Here is a 3,517-nt window from a genome sequence, read left to right as displayed (position 1 = left end):
CTCAATTATTCAAAAGGAAATCAAACATGAAAGTCATAAACTACACCAATTTTTTGTGCATTAATTTAGGGATAATTCAGCCTAATTACAGTAACCTAATACATTAAAACTAAATTATTTATTTACATTGACTCAACTAATCAACATTGCATTAGTTTCATGTAATGAACTTAAATTTATTTTAGTAAACATTGTTACTTTAATGCAATTTCACTCTGCTTTAAGGAACTTGTTGACAAAAGAATAAATAAAGCAATGCCAACATTAAGCAATACTACATATTTTTGAGTGAAGTAAAGAAATCACTCTTCATTACAGTGATGACGTCTAAAAACTTGTATTTAAAATTGTTTTAAACTTTTAGTTCGCAATAAATGTGAATGAGGACTTGGGTAGATGTCTGACAGAAATTAGTAATAAGTGTGTTTAAGCTGTTTATTCAACTAGAGTTCTAGTTTCACCGTGTTTACAAACTACTTAATTTTATGCAACAGGTTTCCACACAGTTTTCTAGTAAAGTCAACAGTTTGAGTTTAGAGTGCTCACAAGTCTTACAGTATAAAGAAGATAATTTTACCTAGATACAGTGATGTCGGAATAGGGCTTAGTTTCTGATTGGATGCTGTGATTCTAAATGACCAGAGATCAGAGACTATTATTCACTCTGGTGAAGTTTGTTTGATATGGTGTATGCTTCAGTCTACTCTCATTGAACTATGGATCTCTTTGGTTTTTTGCTGACATTCACTGTTATTTTGAGTAATGTGGCTCAAGGTAAGACTGAACATCTGCTGAGTAAAATTACATCTGCTTTATAAAGTCTAAGTAAGATATTAAAATGTCTTTTTATTAAATAACTTTTACTCTTGTACATGTATATATTTTATTTTAGATGTATATTTCTGACTTTACACATAAAGAGAACTATGGGTTGACTCTGTCATTTGAAAGTATTTGTAAATATCATAACTATACTGACTACGTGTTAATTGTAGTTCTTCATTTTATCTATTTTAATTAATATATTGACTTTTGATCTGTTTCAGCTGAGCACAGGGATGTTGACTTTTTTGGATGTTCTGACACAGAAAAAGAATATTTGCAAGGATTTGATGGAGAGGAGCTGTACCATTCAGACTTCATTAGAAAAGTAGGAGTAGTGACAGCGCCTGACTTTGCAGATCCTATGAGCTATCCTGGATTTTATGAGAATAGTGTTGCTCAAATGGAGGTCTGCAAACAAGATTTAGCCACAGACATCAAGGCATACAACTCTCCAGAAGAGCAACTAGGTAACATATACACATTGCATAATTACTGTATTTTCACACAATGAATAAATTAGATAGAAAAATAATCTGAAATTGAAAATACATTTCACCTAATTAAATCAAGATTTTGATCTAAGCTGCAGGATATCTCTCATAGTCTAAGATAAACGTGCACAGAAGTCCTGAATGTAAAGCACAGTTTATTTCTGTGTTACAGACCCTCCTGTGACATCCATCTATTCAGAAGATGAAGTGGTTCTGGATGAAACGAACACACTCATCTGTCATGTGACTGGATTCTTCCCTCCACCTGTCAATGTCTCCTGGACGAAAAACAATGATATTGTGACAGAGGAAATTAGTTTTAGCCAATACCGCAGAAACAGTGATGGCACCTTCAACATGTTCTCTGCTCTGAAGTTCACACCTGCTGAAGGAGACATTTACAGCTGCACAGTGAACCACAGATCTATTCAAGGCCAACCCAACACCAAAACATGGGGTGAGACAAAGCTTTATTTGATTAATGTTGTGCATCACTTAAAACAAACAAGACATCTTAAAAGCCTTTAGTTTACCATATAAGGTATCAAGAGAAACTGTTTGGCAAGCATCATTAGACATGATAAAATTGTTATCTTGGAAAAATCTGAAAAAAAGCTGAAAGACATAAAAAAGATAATTTTCCATTATGTTGTTGATGAGCAATATTTTCATGTTATTTTACAGGGAAATTCAAATAAAAGCATATAGAATCTAACAAAGGATTTGAGTATTTGATTTGATTCTCTGTTTCACAAAATGTGTGTGTGTGTGTGTGTGTGTGTGTGTGTCTGTCTGTGTGTGTGTGTGTGTGTGTGTGTGTGTGTGTGTGTGTGTGTGTGTGTGTGTGTGTTTGTTTCCATCCATTAATTTGTGGTGTATTTATTTCTTTTATACTCCTTACTTATTATTTCATCTATTCATTCAATTATTTCATTAAATCATATAATCATTAATAATTATTAGTCATATAGTATAATATTAAACAATGTAATAATTTATTAGTGGATTGTTTCTTAAGTATTTGTCTTTTTGTAAAGGATGTTTTTGTGTTTTATTATTTTAGACTAACAGAAAAAGGATTCTTGTCTTTTCTTGTTTTTAACAATGTCTCAATGTTGTAAAGCAGTATTTTAGTTTTTTTCTAGTTAGATTTTTGCTGGTCAGATGAAGAATAAACATTCATTATAGTTAATACTTATGTCTCATGCTCTTCCTCTTCTGTCTCCTATAGAGACTGTTTTAACATCTGTAACATTTCCTTTATCATGTTCTTGTATGTTTCCTATAGAGGTGGACGTTGAGCTGCCCAGTGTTGGACCAGCAGTGTTCTGTGGAGTGGGTCTGGTTTTGGGGCTGCTGGGAGTCGCTGCTGGAACATTCTTCCTCATTAAAGGAAACAACTGCAACTGACAGCTTTGATTTACACATGAACACAATCTTATTCTGTAATTCTGATTCTGTGTACTGCTATTTAACATCTTTTCTTAATGTTTATAACATTGTGTTTTGTCTCTAAAAACAAAATGTGTGCCAAACCATATTTGGTGGGATACAAGTTCTTTTTCATTTAAATATAAAGGATATAATTTTTAAACAATAAAATATTGTTTTACTACACATTTACTCAACAAGATGTTGGTAGTAGGAAAAAGTGTGTGTGTGTGTGTGTGTGATAATGATAATGAAAGTTACCATACAAATTATTAGCCATTCATACAGTTATGGGAATGTAGTTCTCAGGATATTTAGATTCCATAGCTTTTAGGTTAGATGAATATTTTCTTCACCATAAACTTAATCATGACAAAAACTGTTCTTTTTTCAGTTATTTGCCCTAACTAAACGACACATAAAATATCTTCACAAAATGGTTGTTGATTTGTTTTTGGTAAGTAAATGCACTTGTCCTTAGAAGTAAACAGTCACACAAACACACATGTATGCACCATTAAATTGTTCCATTAAATAATTTTTGTTTCCGGATTTTCGTATTTTTGTGACTTCTGACAATTTCACACTTTATTCTTGTGTTTTAGCTTTACCTTATGATAAGCAAAGACAAAAGTTTATTGAAATTTATGCTAAATTTAAACTTAATTGTAACGCATAATTTAATTATAATTTTTTCATGCTTTGATCATTTATGTGTAGTGGGATCACCTGATGTCATCACAAGTGATTTTTCTATTAGCCAATCGTAT

The 3,517-nt window shown here is 31.9% G+C and overlaps 1 protein-coding gene across 1 annotated transcript; it reads left to right on the top strand.

Annotated features, from left to right (window-relative positions):
* The first annotated feature begins 672 nt into the window (after window positions 1-672).
* On the top strand, window positions 673-3,298 carry mhc2a1 (major histocompatibility complex class II integral membrane alpha chain gene 1). The gene is given in 4 exon segments (NM_131695.1): window positions 673-774; window positions 1,047-1,292; window positions 1,489-1,773; window positions 2,605-3,298. Coding segments are annotated over 4 exon segments (711 nt in total). The 5' UTR covers window positions 673-716; the 3' UTR covers window positions 2,727-3,298.
* Window positions 3,299-3,517: the final 219 nt, after the last annotated feature.

The sequence above is a fragment of the Danio rerio genome, chromosome 8, assembly GCF_052040795.2.
Source record: "Danio rerio strain M-AB ecotype USA chromosome 8, GRCz13ab, whole genome shotgun sequence".
In the NCBI taxonomy this organism is placed as follows: Eukaryota; Metazoa; Chordata; class Actinopteri; order Cypriniformes; family Danionidae; genus Danio; species Danio rerio.
This window is presented reverse-complemented; position numbering and strand designations above follow the sequence as displayed.